The sequence below is a fragment of the Ictidomys tridecemlineatus genome, chromosome 10 (assembly GCF_052094955.1).
Source record: "Ictidomys tridecemlineatus isolate mIctTri1 chromosome 10, mIctTri1.hap1, whole genome shotgun sequence".
NCBI classification, from domain to species: Eukaryota; Metazoa; Chordata; class Mammalia; order Rodentia; family Sciuridae; genus Ictidomys; species Ictidomys tridecemlineatus.
The window spans coordinates 50914419-50933925 of NC_135486.1; the positions used below are offsets into that span (position 1 = coordinate 50914419).

The window sequence follows — 19507 nt, forward strand, 5'->3', positions numbered from 1 at the left end:
TGGTTCTCTTCATTTTCTTGTCTCAGCCTGATGGCTGTTCAACACTGCTCACTAGAATATTAGTGTAGGAATGATCCTCATTGTGAAAATATACTTTTCCTAAATATGCATGTACACCAGCCAACTGGACCCAAATCACTGGATTACTAGAATAGTAATTTTGATTCCCATATTATTGTGTATAAAACCATAACACACATCTGATTTTCCACACTTATAATCAGTTTGTCACATTTCTTCTGCTAGATTCCTCATCCCATGGTGTTCTTTAAGGAAGCCATAGAACATGTCATAAGAGCTACAAGGGTCCTTCGACAACCAGGGAGTCATATGTTATTGGTATGAATTTAAATCTTTTAATTTTTGTTTTCTTTTTGGTACCAGGGATTGAACCCAGAGGCTCTAAACCACTGAGTTATATCCCCAGCACACACACCCTCCCTTATTTTTGAAACAAGATCTTGCTAAATTGCTTAGGGCCTTGCTAAGTGATTGAGACTGGCTTTGAAATTTTGGTCTTCCTGCTTCATCTTCCTGAACTGCTGGAATTACAGGCATGTGCCACAGCACTTGATTTTCAGTGTTTTTAAGTTTGCAAAATAAAAATTAAGAAACTTCAATAAAGTCATCTTTCTAGCTGAAGTTTAATGTACCCACTTTTGAAAAATCACAGTAATTAAGTCATAGAACAGGATCCTTTTCCTTGCTAGTTTGCTCAAGAAATTTGATATCACATATAAATGTTATTTGTTTTGGAAAGGTATTTGACATGAATAAAAATTAATGGATCTGGCACAGCTTCCAGTGTATCCCAGCATAGATATGGTATCTATGCAGGTGGATCCTGACATCAAAAATAGTACATTAACTTGACAGCCATTGTAGTACTTTGAGCTCCATAAAGACAGCACTGGGGCAAGTGAGAGCCAGATGGGCACTGGGTGACTCTGTGCTTGCTGAAGAAAAATAACTAAACATGGGCAAAGGAGATCCTAAGAAGCCAAGAGACAAAATGTCATTATATGCATTTTTTTGTGCAAACTTGCACAAGAGGAAGCATACAGATACTTCAGTCAACTTCTCCGAGTTTTCTAAGAAGTGCTCAGAGAGGTGGAAGATCATGTCGGCTAAAGAGAAAGGAAAATTTGAAGATATGGCAAAGGTGGACAAGGCCCATTATGAAAGAGAAATGAAAACCTATCTCCCTCCTAAAGGGGAAACAGGAGGCCAAGAGGCCTCCATCAGTCTTCGTCCTGTTCTGTTCTGAATATTGCTCCAAAGTCAATGGAGAACATCCTGGCCTATCCATTGGTGATGTTGCAAAGAAACTGGAAGAAGTGTGGAATAACACTGCTGCAGATGATAAGAAGGCTTATGAAAAGAAAGCTGCTAAGCTGCAGGAAAAATACAAAAAGGATATTGCTGCCTGCTGAGCTAAAGGAAAACCTGATGCAGCAAAAAAGGGAGTTGTCAAGGCTGAAAAAAATCAAGAAAAAGAAGGAAGAGGAGGAAGATGAGGAAGATGAAGATGATGATGATGAGTAAGTTGGTTCTAGAGCAGGTTTTTTTCCTTGTCTATAAAGCATTTAACCCCCCTGTACACAACTCACTCCTTTTAAAGAAAAAAAAATTGAAATGTAAGGCTGTGTAAGATTTGTTTTTAAACTGTACAGTGTCTTTTTTTTTTTTTTGTATAGTTTACACACTATTGAATGTGTCTTTAGAGAGCCTTGTCCTGGTGGTATTTTCAATAGCCACTAACTTTGCCTGGTACAGTACAGGGGTTGTAAATTGGCATGGAAATTTAAAGCAGGTTCTTCTTGGTGCACAGCAAAAATTAGTTATATATGGGGATGGTAGTTTTTCATCTTCAGTTGTCTCTGATGCAGCTTATATGAAATAATTGTTGTTGTGTTAACTGAATAACACAGTGTAATTGCAAAAATTTTTTTTAAAAAGTTGCAGCTGTTTTGTTGACATTCTGAATGCTTCTAAGTAAATACAATTTTTTATTTTTAAAAAAGTACATTAATTTAAATATTGACTTAGAAACATGAGGCTTTGCACAAAATTTTGCTTCTCATGAGAACATATGGGAGCTAAATTCTTAGAAAACTCCTAAATACTTCAAATAGAGAAAAAGTTTTGGAGAGATAAATAAATCTAACATATATAGCCAATTATAAAAATCATATTGTTTATAACAGTTTAAGTTATTATTTATGCCTATTTTTTTATACTTTATTTATAACTATTTAGTTCCTTAGATATGTCTTTTTTTTCTAAGGACTTGTTCTTACATTCAGAACAGCTAAAGCTTTATTTAAACACTCCTTTATTTAAATAAACATTTACAGGAAGATTATATAAAATTAATTCAAAATTAGAAAATTGAAATAAGAAAAAAATACAAAGTAATTTTTCTCTACCACCAAAGCTATTCTTCACTAACTGATCCCATCTGTAAATGGAATCACCACATCTCTTCAGCTATATCCAGAAAACTGAGTCATTCGATCTTGTGGCTTTTCCATCACTCCACATTCATCAATAAATCCTAGCAATACAATTTTCTAATGTATCTCAAGTCTGCCTACTTTGCTACATCTTCACAACTACAGCCCTTTTTAAGCTGTCATCATCTTCACCTGGACCAAGCAACAGTATTTTCTGATTCTCTTACTTAAAGTATCATGCCCCTTTCCTCAGCCTGGGCCACTTTATCCCCTTATTCTGCTTTGATTCATTCCAATTCTTCATATTATCTGAGCTTAAATTGCATATTAATTTTATTTATTATCTGTCTTAATATTTATAACACAAGTTCTAAAAGGGCTGATTTTTTCCCTCTGATTTCAATTATTAACATTATTTTTCTATTCCCAAAGGGTATATATTCTTGATTTACTTCTTTTGCAACAAAGTGACCCCTTTTTTTTTTAGCAAATCAATTGTTTTCTAATAAGTACATTTAAGGAAAGTCCTCAATTGTTAAATCCTAAGAATGTTTTCAGAGTAATTTTTTTAAAGCCTACACTCACCTGGAAAGTTGAATTCTTAAAAATTCCTATATCATCATTCTCCTGAACCCATCTGTACTGTCAAGAGCCATTACTGAAAATACAAAAATTTTTTTAAAAAGACAAATTCCTACTTCTCCTGATCCTATTACTATTTTTTATATTTATTTTTTATTTGTAGTTGGACACAATATCTTTATTTTATTTATTTATTTTTATGTGGTGCTAAGGATCAAACCCAGAGCCTTGCTCATGCTAGGCAAGCACTCTACCAGTGAGCCACAACCCCAGTCTGTGACCCTATTACTATTTTGTCTACATAAGCATCCAAGATAGATTTTTGTCCTGGATCAAAGTAACACAGGGGTTCAATTTTGCAAAGCAGTAATTTTAATTTTGGAGGTTGAACGAGCAACTGGGACTTCTGCAGGAAGGAGCAACTGGAAGAAGCATAATGATTTAATAAAGAACCTGCAGGATATTAAAAATAATGAGCCAGTTGGTTCCACAGTCTAGCTATTGTGAATTGTGCCACTATGATCATTGATGTGGCAGTATCCCTATAGTCTACTCTTTTAAGATCCTCAGGGAATAGTCCGAGGAGGGCGATAGCTGGGTCAAATGGTGGATCCATTCCCAGCTTTCCCAGGTATCTCCATACTGCTTTCCAAATTGGCCTTACCAATTTGCAGTCCCACCAGCAGTGTACAAGTGTACCCTTTTCCCCACATCCTCGCCAACACTTATTGTTGTTTGACTTCATAATGGCTGCCAATCTTACTGGAGTGAGATGGTATCTTAGGGTGGTTTTGATTTGCATTTCTCTGACTGCTAGAGATGGTGAGCATTTTTTCATGTACTTGTTGATTGATTGCTTCTGTGCAGAAATCACAATCACCATGCCCGTCTAGGGCTCCAGGCCTCAGCATCAGAGTAGGTCTCGCAACTACTCATCTACACAGTACTACTGGGTACCCAAGCAGGACCATTGGCAACAGCACCTGCCCAGAACTTTTGGCCACCTACCCGAGCAGAAATCACAGATGTCACTCCCACATAGGACACCCAGCAGCTTTCCACACGCGAGAACTCCTGCCACCACTCCTGTGTCAACCCCCAGCTACCAATATGAGACTTCCCTGCTCGCCACCATCTTAGGACTCAGCAGCAGCGGAGATAATCCTCTACACGCAGTAGCCTGCCTGCACCTGAGAACCTCACACAGGCTCTGAAGTCAGTCAACAGCCACACACTGCATGCCACAAAACTCATCTCTGAACTCACTGACCAAAGCCATCTCTCTGCTCCTGCTACACCACCCTACAGCCCACTGCTGAAAGCAGGTGCCTCCATCTTGAGCCATCTTCATCACCAGCTTCAGTGGGGGGCAACTCCCAGTTTGGAACTCCAGCTGGCCAGGTACCCAGTTTCTAACTCCCATCTCTCCCCAGCTTTCACCACTCCAGTACAGTGACATCCTGGTTACCTTCATCATCCTGAGGGTGGAGATACCAGCTAACAACAGATGACCCCACATATTGGATGAGAAGAAAGCAGGAAAGATATGGATTTCCAACCAAATCAATCCAAACATGAAGAGTGAATTTGAAAACCAAATCCAAGAGGCTTATAGGACGCCAAATGTACAAAATCACAACAGATCCACACCAAGGCACATTATAATGAAAATGCCTAACATACAGAATAAGGAAAGAATATTAAAAGTCATGAGAGAAAGAAATCAGATTAATGTAGGGGGAAAACAATTAGATTATGTGCAGATTTTTCAACCTATATCCTGAAAGCTAGAAGATCCTGGAACAACATATATCAAGCTCTGAAAGAAAATAGATGCCAACCAAAAATCTTATAGCCAGCAAAATTAAGCTTTAGATTTGATAATGAAATTAAAACCTTCCATGATAAACAAAAGTTAAAAGATTTTACAACTCAAAAGCCTGAACTACAGAACATCCTCTGCAAAATATTCCATGAAGAGGAATTGAAAAACAACAATGAAAATCAGCAAAGGGAGGTATTACACTAAAGGAAAAACTAATCAAAGGAGAAACCAAGTCAAGTTAAATACCAAAAATAAATAAAAATGATTGGGAATACAAATCATGATTCAATAATAACCCTGAATGTTAATGGCCTAAACTCAACAATCAAAAGACTGGCAGACTGGATTTAAAAAAGACCCAACAATATGCTACTTCCAAGAGACTCATCTCATAGGAAAAGACATCCACACACTGGGTGAAAGGTTGGGGAAAAATCATACCACTCTTATGGACTGCGGAAGCAAATAAAAAGGTCTCCATCCGCATATCAAATAAAGTTGACTTCAAGCCAAAGTTAATCAAAAGGGATAAAGAAGGATTTTTCATACTGCTTAAGGGAAAAATTCATCAACAAGACATAACAATAATAAATTTATATGCCCAAAATAATAGAGCATCTATGTACATCAAACAAACTCTTCTCAAGTTCAAACCAAATAATAATTCTGGATGACTTTAACATACCTTGTTCACCACTGGATAGATTGTCCAAACAAAAGCTGAACAAAGAAACCATAGAACTCAATAATACAATCAATAACTTAGACTTAACTGACATATATAGAATATTTCTTCCTTCAATGAATGAATACACTTTCTTCCCAGCAGCACGTGGATCCTTCTCTAAAATAAATCATATATTATGCCACAAAGCAACTCTTAGCAAATACAAAAAAGTAGAGGTACTACCCTGAATTCTAACAGATCATAATGGAGTGAAATTAGAAATCAATGATAAAATAAAAACATCCACATGATTCTGTGTGTAGAAAGTCCTAAAGACAACCCAATTTAAAATAAATAGATGCTTCAGAAAAGCATATGAAAAGATGTTCAATATCTATTGTCACTGGGGGAACCAAGAATGACATACCACTAATTAAACTACCCAGTTCCTAAAAAATAGTAATAGGAATTACTGTCAAGGAGACAAAGCAACAGGAACTCTTATTCTTTGCTGGTAGGAACACAAAATGGCACAGTCACTTTGGAAGACAATTGGCAGTAAGAAACAAAGCTAAACATAGTTATGCCATATGATCCAGCAGGCATACTTCTTCATATTTACCCAACTGATTTGAAAACTCATGTCCACATAAAAACCTGCACATGAATGATTACAGCAACTTTACACATCATCACCCAAAACCAGAAGTAACCAGGATATCCTTCAATAAGCACATGAATAAACAAACTGTGGTCATTTGTACAATGTAATATTATTCAGGGATAAAATAAATGAGCTATCAAACTGCAAAAGACATGGTGATTCTTAAAGGCTAAGTGAAATAAGCCAATCTGGAAAGGCTATAACTACATTATTCAAATTATATTGTCTGAAAAAGGCAAAACTATGGAGATGATGAGATTAGTGGTTGCCAAAGTTTTGGTCAGAAGGAGAGAAAGTGAAACACAGACTTTTTAAGGTGGTGAAAATTTGTTTGACACAATCACAGTGAATTCATTACACTATATATTTGTCAAGACCCATAAAACTTCACAACCTAAAGAGTAAACCTTAGTTGAGTTTCAAAATGGTGGAATACTAGTAGGACCAAGAAAGCAGATAGGCAACTTCTCAGTAAGGTGGGTAAATGAAAAAGGGAACAGGGATGCTTTACTGGAATTTAATACTGGACAATCAAGCAGATTGAGGAATCAAGAGGTTGGATTTAATAAAATAAGGAAGAAATCTCCAGCACACAGCCACTGTTGCAGCTAGAGGCACCACCCAGAGTGGTCCCTCTGCAAGCAGAGGGATAAAAAAATTAAAGGAACCCATATTTTTAGGAGGCCTGAGGTGTGTCTAGGTATGGAGAGTTTAGAGATCAAAGACAGTGCCTGAATAAACTGAAAAGCATGCTGCACAATATACTTTATGGGAAAGAAATTACATCTCTCCTGTCAGCATGTGGAGGACAGAGGAAGGAACCATTTTGCAGCCACAATGTGGGGGCCAGCAGCTGATGGAGCCAATTCCTGGCAAACCTGAAATTGGCTTGAAATACAGGCCTGAAAAACCCACATTGCAAGATAAGAGTATGCCTAACTGACCAGGAGAAAATCAAACATAAAGAGAGGTTAACAAGGAGACAACTGGTCAGGGAAACCCACCAGGCTCTCCCTTTCCCTCTCTAATCCACCTGGTTGCAGGACAGGCTGGAAGACCTGCTACTAGCTGGGGTTTTGAAAGGGCAGAGGTGGGATAGATTGAGTTTGGAGACTGAACCTGAGATCAAGAGATATGGGGTCCACAGGTGATGGAGTGGACTAAGAATTGGCTCCTCCACTGCACAAGTGGAACCCAGGGTAGATCCCTGGACTGCAGTCTTCCAGCATGGACCAGCAATTGCTGGTCCCTGGAGGAGTGCTGATTTAAAATATCCTAACCAGGGCTGGGGTTTTAGCTCAGTTGGTAGAGTGCTGCTTGTTTTGCATGCATAAAGCCCTGGGTTCAACCCCCAGCACTGTCAAAAAGAAAAAAGTCTTCAAACTAGTTGGTATTCAGCTGGAGCCTGGAGCCGACTTAAGACTAAACCCTGTCTCCAGAGTTCCTCCTATGGGTTACCTCTAGCAACCCCACCCTGAGAGAGGAGCAAGCATCATACCTTAGAAGAACCCACCTAATAGTGCTTTAAGAAGGGAAACTGTGAATCTTTTGAACTCCAATGGAAATAATTATCTTTTTTTTCTTTTTCTTTTTCTCTGTTTAATTGTAACCTTAATGGTTCATGGATATTTATATATTCATGTTTGTTTGTTTTCTTTTTTTTCTTATTTCTAGCATTTTTGAAACCAATTATTTTTCATGGATCAGTTTTTTGAGGACTAGGATGTTTGATTAGTATATTTCAGTTTTGTTTTTATTCTTTTTTAAAATTTTTAAAATTTTTCCTTTATATAAAGTAATTTTTTTCTCTCACTTATCTGTTTCCCTTGATTCTCCTCTCTTTTCCTCTGCTAACAGCCTATCTCTATTGTTCTTTCACTCTTCCTTTAATTTTTTACTCTACCTTCTTTCCTCCTCCCTCATAATCATCACACCCTACATCACTTCTGTTCACTCCATGTCCACCATTCAAAATAGTAAACCCTTTTTCAAATTTACTGTTTTTATTGTTGGCAATAACCCGTCATATCATTTCTGTTTATTTTGACATCATAAACATCATTGGTTTAACGCTGTATATTCTTTGCATTGGCAGCTGTTATTATTTTTCTCTCCATAAATGCTGAGGTAAATAGAAACCTTAGGGACACTATAAGTTCACAGAGTAGAATCTCCACTGCCTCAGATCCATAGTGTTAGATAGATAGACACACAAATAACATGGAAAAGCAAGGGAACAATCACCCCTACCAAATCAAGATACTTCAATAATAGAATCCATTGACACCATTTCTTTCTCTGAAGAAATGTCAGAGAAGGAGTTTAGAATATACATAGTCAAACTTATTTGTGAGATAAAGAATGATGTAAGGGGTAAAATCAGAGAGAAAAATATAGGAAGTGAACGATCATTACAATAACGAGAGATTCTGAAAAAAAAAATCAAGCAAAAATTCTCAAAATGAAGGAATCAATAAACCAAATTATAAATTCAATGGAAAGCATCACCAATAGACTAGACCACTTGGAAAACAGAGTTTCAGGCAATGGGGACAAAATATATAATCTTGAAAATAAAGTTGCCATGGAGAAAAGATGTTAAGAGACTATGAACACCAGCTGGGCATGGTGGCATCCACCTGTAATCCTAGCTGCTTGGGAGGCTGAGATAGGAGGATCATTAGTTCAAAGCTAGCTTCAGCAAAAAATGAGATGCTAATCTACTCAGTGAGACCCTGTCTCTAAATAAAATACAAAATAGGGCTGGGGATGTGACAGGCTCAGTGGTTGAGTGCCCTTGAGAGTTCAATCCAAAGTAACAAAAAAAAAGAGAGAAAGAGAGAGACTATGAACAGAACTTCCAAGAAACACAGGATGTCATGAAAAGGCCTAATTTAAGATTTATCAGGATAGATGAAGGTGCAGACATGCAAACCAATGGAATGCACAATCTTTTCAATGAAATAATATGAGAAAATGTCCCAAACCTTAAGAATAAAATGGAAAATCAATTACAAGAAAGCTTACAAAATCCCAAGTACACAAAATTACAACAGACCCACACCAAAGCATTTTATTATTAAAATGCTTAAAATACAGAACAAGGATAGAACTTTAAAGGCCACCAGAGAAAATGGACAGATCGCATTTAGAGGGAAACCAATTTGATCTCCCATAATTTCTCAACCCAAACCCTAAAAGCTAAGTCTTAGAATAATATATACAAAGCTCTGAAAGAAAATGAATGCCAGCCAAGATTACTATACCCACAAAATTAAGTTACGGAATTAATGATAAAATGAAAACCTTTCATGATAAACAAAAGTTAAAAGGATTCACATCTAGAAAGCCTGTACTACAGTATATTTATAATTAAATATTTCATGAAGAAGTAATGAAAAATAAAACTGAAAACAAACAAGGGAAGAACAACACTAGAAGAATAATCGGTCAATGGAGAAACTAATTCAAATTAAAATAAATCAAAATTAAAGGGAATGAAAACCATATCTCAATAATATTGAATGTCAATGGCCTAAACTCTTCAATCAAAAGACACAGACTGGCAGATTGGATTAAAAGACTAGACCCAACAATATGCTGTCTCCAAGAGACTCACCTCATAGGCAAAGAAGGTAAAAGGATAGTGAAAAAACATATCATTCACATGGATCACATAAACAAGCAAGGGTTTTTATCCTCATATCAACTAAAGTGGACTTTAAGCCAAAGTTAATTAGCAGGAACAAAGAAGATCATTTCATACTGCCTAAGGGAATTATATACCAACAAGACATAACAATCATAAATAGTTTTGTATATCAAACAAACCCATCTCAATTTTAAGAATCAAATAGACCACAACACAATAATACTGGGTGACTTTAACACACCTCTCTCACTATTCAATAGATCCTCCAAGCAAAAAGTAAATTAAAAAGCTATAGAACTAAAAAATACAATTAATAATTTAGACTTAAAGATACATATAGACTATTTCATCCATCAGTGACTGAATACACTTTCTTCTCAGCAGCACACAGATCATTCTCTAAAATAGATCATATATTGGGCCGCAAAACAACTCAACAAATACAAACAAGTAGAGATAATGCCTTGCATTCTATCAGATCATAATGGAATAAAATTAGAAATCAACAATAAAATAAAAAATAGAAGCTACATTAACACCTGGAGACTAAATAATACACTATTGAATGATCAATGGAAAGCAGAAGAAATCAGGGATAGAATTAACAAATACTTAGAGGTAAATGAAAATACCAATATAACATATGAAAATTTCTAGGATACTATAAAGGCAGTTCCAAGAGGAAAGTTCATTGCATTGAGTTCATACATTAAAAGAATAGAAAGTTGGGCTGGGGATGTGGCTCAAATAATAGTGTGCTCACCTGGCATGCACAAGGCACTGGGTTTGATCCTCAGCACCACATAAAAAAATAAAAGATATTATGTCAACAAATAAATAATCTAACATTACATCTCAAATCCATAGAAAGAGAAGAAGAAATCAGCATCTAAAGTAGCAGGAAAAGAAAAGAGAATTCATTATTGGTGAACATAAATATCTAGTCTAGTTTCTTATAAATTAATCAAATATCAATAGTGAAATAATGATATTTTCAGAAAAATTATTTCATATATTTCAAGAGGCTATTAAAATATTGAATGTGAATAAGTGCCTTGTAAAAGTTTGATAAAATATTTAAATTATTTTTAATATACCACCTAAAAAGTTACAAATAAAAATCATCTAAAATATGTTTACTGACAAAATTTTGAGCACAAGTAAGCCAATTTGTATATTGACAGACTCCCAGAAAATTTATAGAAATCATATGTTGGATTGGATATTTTTTCTTTCAAAGATTGGAACAGATGGCTGTGGAAAACAAACTTGTGCAACCTTAGCCTGTTATGTGGCAGAACACAAACTATACCGAGTGCCTGTATCTCGCAATTATGCCTACACAGAATTCAAAGAAGTCCTTAAAAAGGTGTTTCTTCAAACAGGGTTAGAAGGGAATGCCACTGTTCTGATGGTTTCTAACTTATCCCTAGAACATGTAAGTGCTTTCTGTCTTTATTATTTGTTAAAGTTTGATATTTATGTACCCCCAAGTAATTTGATATTTAAAAAGAAAATACTTATACATAGTCCAATTAGCCTACTATATTAATTCTTTTCATTATTCTTTTCCCTTGCCTAATCATATCCCACAGAGTTCATGTATTTGTGATCATGCCATAGTTTTGAATAATGGTAGTCTGCTGAAAGGAGTGGGAACTTTTGTTCGAAAACTTATTTTTATTCTCAAAAGCAAAATGTTTCATAATAATTTTTTTATTATTATTTTTTATTATTATTATTTTTCATAATAATTCTTCAGGTAGAGTTTCTTTCCCTGCTTTTTCTCTTCTCTTTCCTATCTCATTGGATTTGAAACCCTAATAGAGAGATGAACTTGGTTAAGTGAAAACAATCCCTCTGCCATGTTATTTCTAGTTTGTCTACTGTTCAAACTCAAATGTAGATGTATTCAGGGTTTCTGTGAACTGCTTAAAGCAAGATTCCTGCTCAGTTCATTACTATACCCATCTTCCCTTACCTCTTGCTTCAGTACTTAATGTAAATATGTGACATACTTTCAATACCAAGTATATATTTCTCTAATATCTGAATGAATGGATGGATCAATGAACTTATTTTGACTCAGAAAAAAATGTATATTTGATGGAATTGAATCAAGAAGTTAGCTTGCTTTTAAAAAAAGAAAAGCCTCAGTTCCCCTTAAATACTATTATTTTCTCAGTTTGTTAGAAGCAGAATATATGAATAATTTACTCATTCCTGACTAAATATATGTTTCACCTAAGAAATTACTTTTGGAAGATTTGAGCTACACTGTCAGTTCAGGAAAAATACCTAACTTGTTTGAAAATGAAGAGCTGGATTCTATCGCAATGAGGATTCGATCTTTGGCTGAACAATCTGGCTATGTGGATGACAGACAATCTTTACTTGCATTCTTCCAAAAGGTACTTTTTTGTGGATTAACTTTATCAAATTGTCATGTTAAATTAAAACCAGACCACATTTATAATTATGTATAAGATTTTCAAGTTAAATATGAGTTTTTAAAGCTAAAATAATGATCACTATCCCTAAACCCAGACACTCCATATCTTAGATATGTCAAAGATTAACAACTATTTGAGCCTGTCTGGTTATCACCAGTTTAAAAAAAAATAGTAATGCTGTAGGCAATACAAATTTTTGTTAAAAGAACTCAAGATTATTTTTCAGATTCTTTCCCAGTTAATGAGGTTTCTTTTCAACTATGTTGGAAACAAATCAGGAAGAGTGTAAAATAAGAATTTTCTCATTCCTTTGAGTAGCCCTAGAATTGACCAGAAGATGATGGATACGTAAGAAATTGGCCAAAGAGAGCAAGCAATATTCATAATTCATTTCACAGCGGGAGTCTGTGAAAGACCAGTCTGATGATATACACAGACTAGACCAATTGGACCTTCTGTGTTTTTCCACACACTGGATAACTGTGGCTTACTAAATGGGTGGCCATGATTATTCAAGCCACAGTGTTCACTGGGGATGGACTACTGATTAACTTATATCTAGTGCCAGGTTTTTCTACCTTGGGGTCATTTGAAATTTGAACCTGGTCTCCCACCATTCCTCAAAAGACCCTTAGTATCTACTGCAAGAGGAAATTGTAATAAAACAAAATCCAGAAATGGAATCCACAGTTGATAGGGAACGTGTGCAATATGAATGAATACTCAGATTGAATTATGTTTTCAGATGCCATGGTAGAAAAAACAAATGTCATCCTGATAATTTGTGGTACTCTAGTGCCTTGTTATAGTAATTAGTTTATTAAATAGATTGTGAGTGGGAAGGAATAACAAATTCTGATTTGGAATATGGAGAATAGTACATTCCAGAAATGAAAAACCAAGAGCCCCAGTTAGAAGTCAATTTCAATTATATATATATATATATGAAATACATGCTTTCAAAAAGTATTTGCTGCATCTTATAATAAAAATAAAATAATAAAGGTATACTTTAAACTATTAACTTTGGATACTTTCAGGTAGCAGTTTGGGGAAGGGTCAAAAAAAAGAGAAGTACTTTCATTTTTACTTTAAATGTTTCTGTATTGTATGAAATTTGCATTAAAAAGTTTTATTTGCCTTTATAAATTTTTCCAGTCAAGAAGGAGGGGAAAAAAGAAATATCTTACCCTTTAGTCTTTTTTCAACTTTACCATACTTATAAAGCAAAATGTGTTGCTTGATAGTTGAAGATATTATCATTTTGTACAAGGTGGACGCGCAGTTAAAAGGAACAATGATTCACTGAGGCTGCTTTCAGGAATGTAAATTTATTATAAAGTGACATATGGACATAAGGAAGGAATCTGCCCCATGGCCAATACTGCCAAGAACAGGGTCAGATGAGGAAAAGCAATACAGGCAAATTTCAAAGAAACTAGCACTTCACCTGGGACCTGCTAAAAAAAAAGATGTATATCATTTAGCATTGCTTGGCCATAATCCTTTATCTGTGAGAGTTTATTACTACCTCCTCCGGTGCCCTATTTGTTCTGTGGGTCTTTTCTTTTTCTCTGTACCTTTCAGCTTTAATTCAACAGATCATTTCTCACTTTGAGTCTTGTGGGTCTCTAAAAGCACATCACCCTAGAAAAAAAGAGTCAAATAGTCAGCCCTATGGTCATCTGATATAAGGTCCCCTACTCAACAAAACTCTAGTACCAAACCCCTTCATAAAAGAGGGTTCTGAGTCCAAACCTCTCCTACTGAGTCCATCCAACAGAAGCCAAGAGGGTATAGTCACATAAAGGAGTTCTCAGAATGGCTCTGTGGACTGTGAGTTCCCTGGGAAGGACTCTGTTGCTGGCAGACACTCAATGCACAATTAATCAGTGTCTAGTCCACCCACTAAGGAAAGAACTGAAGCATATTTTAAATGGAATTTTCAATATAATATTTTTCCAAAGTATTGAATTACATTTTAACAAAATGTTTTCATTAATTTTCAGAGAATATATAAATATCTTCATATTTTTATAATCATGAATCCTGCAGGACCTAACCTGCGCCAAAATTGTAGAGCATACCCTTCTATGATTAGCTCCTGCACAATGGATTGGTACCATAAGTGGCCAGAAGAAGCTCTCCTTCTTGTAGCCAACTCTTTCTTAATGGAAAAGGTGGATTTAGAGAACAAAGAGGTAAATATCTAAAGCAAGTGAAGGTTTCATTTTATTACTAGCATCTGGTAGCATTATATCTCTGAATAGCAATGAATCCTAGATGGGCAAAAATAGGCAACTTCTAAGGCAAATTATAAAACGGGTCAATTGTTCATCTTGATTCCTCATCAGTTCCCTATCTTTTTTGCCCCCTTACCCACCCTATTTCAATTACACTCAGATTCTGCACTGCCTGGGTGTCTTCACTATTCTACCCCCCATGGTAAACAGAGATTTCCATGAAGGAAAATCACCTGCATTTTGCATAGCAGATCCTATGGTAAGGATTCTGCAGCCTTCTGAGTATGCCTTGTAAACTGCTCAGCTTGACTATAACAGCAAAATTATAAAAAATGAGAATAAAAACCACAACATATAATTAGCTCCAAATTTATGAGCCATAAGTAAGAACCTAATCTAGAGTGATTAAATACCTCATATAACCCAAATGATAGAAAGGGGGAAAAGAGTGCTGACAAAAGAAGATGTCGATGCCTGGAGCCTGAAACTCAAGGCAGGACTTAGAAACGGACTGTATTCTTGCTTGTCCAAGTGTCCAAAGATGGCAAAACCCAAGAAGAATAGAGGCAAGTGGAACTAGAAAGAAAATGCATCTGGGTTAAAAGTGACCGGTGTTATCTGGGATTGGTGGAGTGGAGATGGGTAGTCAGGACTCAATTATGTCTAAACCTAAATTCTCTCCCAATGTAAGCAAATGGGATGCCATTTCTATTCTGGTTTTACCCACCTATGCATCCTTTGGTTCCTCTGTTTTGTAGCTCTGTTTTACTCAAGGAAACTTCCTTGAGTATCTTGCTGCTGATAACCATTTAAGAAAGAAATTGAGAGATGAAAAAAGCACTATAATCCCTAGCCACTGATGCTGGTGCCCTAAGTCCTTGCTGTAGCAAAAATAAGGGTGAAGCCTAAGAGAATGAGTCTATATGCCGTTAATCTTTAGATATATGATTTCCTCTTATTACCTCTCCACTATCCTGATTATTAAAGTTTATAAGTTCATGGTCCCATTTAGCCAGGATCTTTCTCTACATCTCCACATCTCAGAAATGATAAACTATTTCTAGTTATTCACAGTGTTCAGTTTTCTTTTATTTATGTAAATCCATATTGCTCTTTTTTAATCCTTAAAAAAATTATTATTCTTCAGAACTTAAATGAAAACTTTGCCCCAACATGTGTTCAAATCCACAAAAGCATAAATGACTTGATCCCAAAATATTTTCAAGAAACTGGAAGGCATTATTATATCACTCCCAGAACCTACTTGCAGTTCATGGAAACATTTTCATACATTTTGAGGTCACAAAAAGAGGAAATGCAAATAAAGAGGTAAGATTTTGAGACCAAATAATAAACATGTATTTTATATTGGTGCTTTTATTTGTAAAGTGTTGATCTCAATTTACCTTTTCCATGGGGGAAAAAGCTAAATATTGCAGAATTTTTAAGATCTATGGATGTTGTCAATAACTATTTATTGTCTCAAGACAGTGGTTTTCAAACACATTTTAAGAAACTAAAATTTACAGTTGTTGGCTAGCTCATGATGATAAATGAAAGATTACCTAGTATAAACTGCTATAATGTTTGCATGCAACTTCATCTGACATTTACATTCTTTACTAGTCAGGCTTTCCTTAACTAACCCCATTGGAAGTGGTTCCCCTTTATTATATTGCATTTATAACATTTATTATCTGGAATTTTGAGAAAGCTATATAGAATTCCAGCTTCATATTGAGAATATGAAATAAAATATTACTTGACATGTAATATCAGTGAAATCAGTATTTATGTTCAAATTAATACTCAACAGAAAGTGTCTCAACCCAGCAAATTGCTTCAATTGAACTATAGAGGACCTATTTTATTTATGTATAAGTTGACAGTACTTGTCAGATTTTCATCTCAAAATTCAGTAATGCTGCCAAATAAGTTGGAAAACCAATGCTTTGGCCCTTAGCATTAGATACTTTGTAGTACTAGAATATTAGCTGCATCAGATTTTTATTACTAGGGTTTTATAGTTACTTTCTTTTATACTGGCTCAAACTTAATGTTTTTAACAAATATTAATATTTTAGCTTATAGTTCTACAGGCCAGAGGATCATTGGACTTGACTAGGTTTATATTTTATTGTCTCATAGGCTCATGTCTAGGTATTGGTCAGGCTGAATTTTTATCCAAACCTCTAGATGAAATATGCTTCCAAGATTTTGAAAATTTTAAACTGTTCTAATTTATCTTCATAGATAATATTAATATTTTATTGGAAGCTGGGCTCAGAAGCGCACACTTGTAATCTAGCAGCTGGGGGGGGGGGCTGAGAAAGGAGGATCAAGAGTTTAAAGCCAGCCTCAGGAAAAAAAAAAAAAAACCCTAGGTGCTAAGCAACTCAGTGAGATCCTGTCTCTAAGTAAAATATAAAATAGGGTTGAGGATGTGGCTGAGTGCCCCTGAGAGTTCAATTCCCAGTACCAAAACAAAACAAAAAAACTTCTTTTTTGTCTCACTAAATGTCCTGACTCAGGTTTAGCTTAGCCTCAGCCTCAATTTAAGTGAACTGGATGCAGGACAATGTGATTTTTCATCACTACTCATCTTAAGTAGTGTCTGCCACAGGACTTTTCCTGTGTTGTTATTCAAAGCAAAGAGCTAAGAGCTAAATTAGTTGCAGTTAAACCTTGCCTTTTATGACCTGTGTGGAGACATGAAAGATTGCCAAGCCCATCTGATACAACCATTTCTCTACAAGTTCACCCCCCAACCTGTCATGTGACCAGCTAACAATTATTTTTTAAAATAAGCCACTTCATCAGATGCCCTAATTAATTGTACCAATAGGGGTTTGGACCAAATCCATTGTTTTGTCTTAGGGAATACTGAGTGAGAGTAGTCATGTCTGTGACTCCCTCTTGGAGAATAGAACACAGCCAGGCTCCCTATCTGGAGCCAAACCAGTTAAAAATGTTATTCATCCAGGTGCATCAAGAAGTACTGGTAATCATACATACTCTGCCTCAACTGGCCAACAAGACGTGCAGGGCAATGTGATTTTTCATCACTACTGAAGATAAAGAATTTAGATTAGTTTGCCTGTGACAGGAAGCATAAGCCTGATGTTTTCATAAGAAGTTGTAGCTGTCTTTGGAGGATTGTAAGTTCAAAAGTGACTTTGGCAACTTAAGGAGAACCTGTCTCGAAATAAAAAATAAAAAGGCCTGGGGATGTAGCTCAGTGATAGAGTTCCCCTGGGTTCAACCCCCAGTACTGCAAAAGAAGGAGGAGGAGGAAAAGGAGGAAGAAAACGCAGAGGAGAGGCCTTGATAGTAGTATTTTGCTAATGTGGGGTTAAAGTCTAATTTCATTAAGTTTTTGTTAACATCACATAGGGCAGGACTAACGCAATACTAGAGCAGTTGAGATAGTCTGTAAATATAATGAGGTTACAGGAATCAAATCAAAGTTCAGAAAGTTAATCTGGTTATATTGCTCAACTAGTCTGTCTACTAGAGCTGGCAGCTCCTGAGAAATTTCTGTTAGATTAAAATTTTTGTTGATCATAAGTTAAATTGGAAGTGATGGCAACAGCCTAAGTAAATTGGCAAGATGCTCTACAGACTAGAGGTAAGAGTGATAAATGGGCCCTCCTTCCATTCCTAACTCCTGTCATCTAAGGTATCTTTCTCCTTACCTGCCAGGGTTGTTGCCATCCATTCGAAGCCATGTCGTCAGTACATTTGAGTGTCACACTGGTGCTCAAAAAGTTTTGTATTTTTGGATTAGGGATGTTCACATGTATTAAGAAGGTATAAGACAAAACAAAATATTAGCAAATATAATTTGATAGTATATAAAAGTAATTTTACATCATGGCCAAACCAGGGATGTAGGACTGGCTCAGTATTTGAAAGTCAATCAATATATTCAGCATATTAATAGACCTAGCAGAAAAATCACACGATCATATCAAATTGATGCAAAAAAAAGTGTTGCAATTACTTTCCCTTTTGTTAGTCTTCCTCATGTCTTTTCCACACATGTGCCTGGATAGCTCAACAGTTTCTTCCTTGCATTCATCATATTATCCTAGAACATCTTCCACCAGGGCCAACCTAAGAGTCGTCACTTTATATTTTGATGATTTATCATCAATATCCATAACAGGCCAATATCTAGCAAGTATAGCTAGGTGGTAGAAGAAGTATGAGGCAATAGTTCCCCATTTTCCAACTCTTCCTTGCTATGTACAAATTCCCTTACTCCAGTTTTCCAGGGGGTAAACATGGGATAAGAAAAACTGGGAAGAGTTGATTATGTGGTTTGGGTCTCTTATAGCCAATTAGGACTTTTTCTCCACCCTAAACCTCATAATTAAATATTCTATTTAAATTGGAGGTGCCCTCCTACAGAATTATCATATTTAAAGCCCAAATGGCCTGTTAAGGATATGCTCCACTAGAAGATAAGTCTCAGATTTCCAGTTTTCTTTTTCAGATTTTCCCTAAAGTTCATTTTATTTTTAATGTACCCATTCTTTATAAAATTGAGGGACTTCCTCTTGATTCTTAGTTTTATAGGAGTTTTTATCATGATGAATGGATAAAAAAAATTGTGGATAAAATAATTGAAAATTACTCAGCCACAAAGACATTTTCCAGTAAATGGGTAGATCTGGAGACTAACGTGCTAAATGAAATAAGCCAATCCCAAAAAAACAAAGGTCAAATGTTTTCTCTAATATGTGGGAGCTAAACCACAATAAAGGCAGGGAGGGGAGGAAAAGAAGTTCAGTAGGTTAGACAAAGGGGAATGAAGGGACAGGATGGGGGATAGGAATAGGAAAGACAGTAGAATGAATCTAACATAATTTTCCTATATATATATATATATATATATATATATATATATATATAAAAATAAGTGAATCCTATCATGATATATATCTACATGAATGGGGTCCT

The 19507-nt window shown here is 35.6% G+C and overlaps 1 protein-coding gene and 1 pseudogene across 1 annotated transcript in view; both read left to right on the forward strand.

Moving 5' to 3' along the window:
* Dnah14 (dynein axonemal heavy chain 14) overlaps positions 1-19507 on the forward strand; it is a 322525-nt gene that overhangs the window by 215122 nt on the left and 87896 nt on the right. The window contains 5 exon segments of the mRNA XM_078022909.1: positions 247-339; positions 11087-11284; positions 12096-12257; positions 14309-14500; positions 15690-15871. Coding sequence (XP_077879035.1) covers positions 247-339; positions 11087-11284; positions 12096-12257; positions 14309-14500; positions 15690-15871 — 827 coding nt within the window.
* LOC106144924 (high mobility group protein B1 pseudogene) lies at positions 977-1521 on the forward strand (annotated as a pseudogene).